Here is a 1,008-nt window from a genome sequence, read left to right as displayed (position 1 = left end):
GAGGGAGAACCGGCTGCAGTGCGCACACTCCTCCCCCGACTCAAGGGATGCTTGGGCGTGTTTCAAGCCGAGGCACACCACACAGGTTGGGTGGGTGTCCCAGCTTGATATGTTATTGCCACACGGGCTGGCCCGTGGCTGTGGGCCCTCCACTGGTTTTGCTGAAGCCCCCGCGGCCTCCATGTTCCAGGGAGATGTATGAAGCTACGTTAGCTGGTGACAGCTAGGCTAACCAGGTATGGCTAGGCTTGGGGGGGAGTGTTGCAGCTTCCCGTTGGGGTAGCTCAAACAGTTAAAGTTTTGCTACTTATATAAGTATTGCTACCTTTTTTTTACGGTATTGCTMCCGATAACCAGACACTCTGTGCGGTGCTGTGCTAACCCAGAGCAAAGTGCCCAGCRACCGCGCTTGCGCACRAGTCTATGGACAGTTTAGCTAGGCTYTGAGAAGAGGCAGTACCTGGAGAGAGCTGGTGGAACTTCTGCTCGTTGCGAGAAGAGATTTTKGAATARCCTGTCAGTGCAGGAACAGCCCTATATATGGGGGAGGGTCGTGGCCCTCCTTGTCACTGACARGCTGATTTCCAGCCAATCCTGGCTAGCRTAATGTAATATGAGCTTCTGATGAGATCACGCCGAAGGCGTTCCCAATGTGAGACAYGAAACGAATGCTATGAAAGAGAACTTCTTTTGTTAGAATTCTACATACTTCCTGTTAGAAGAAAGACATTTTCCACTTAACAAGGACTGTCTAGTGCTCTGCAGTGACTTCTTGTAATTGTCACGGGGACAACCCGAACCTGTTTTTCCATCCTTTAAAAATAAATCTGATAAGGATGCTCCTGGACGGCATCCTTTGAAGAACACTCAGGCCTTGATTTATAATCACTGTACTATGTATAAAACTATGTACTTCTTCAGTCGGAGGCTTCTTCAACTTCGCTGTAATACAGACCGCTACAGAAGACCTTTCCTGCCCACAGCCATCAGCATCTACAATAAGTTTTT

The 1,008-nt window shown here is 49.0% G+C and overlaps 1 protein-coding gene across 1 annotated transcript in view; it reads right to left on the bottom strand.

Annotated features, from left to right (window-relative positions):
- Window positions 1–183, bottom strand: part of LOC106534594 (uncharacterized) — a gene marked incomplete at its 3' end in the record, with an annotated part of 3,716 nt that extends 3,533 nt beyond the window's left edge. The window contains 1 exon segment of the mRNA XM_014031284.1: window positions 27–183. Within this exon segment, the coding sequence (XP_013886738.1) occupies window positions 27–183 (157 nt within the window).
- Between the last annotated feature and the right edge of the window lie 825 nt (window positions 184–1,008).

The sequence above is a fragment of the Austrofundulus limnaeus genome, unplaced genomic scaffold (genome assembly GCF_001266775.1).
Source record: "Austrofundulus limnaeus strain Quisiro unplaced genomic scaffold, Austrofundulus_limnaeus-1.0 Scaffold1217, whole genome shotgun sequence".
Taxonomy (NCBI): Eukaryota; Metazoa; Chordata; class Actinopteri; order Cyprinodontiformes; family Rivulidae; genus Austrofundulus; species Austrofundulus limnaeus.
This window is presented reverse-complemented; position numbering and strand designations above follow the sequence as displayed.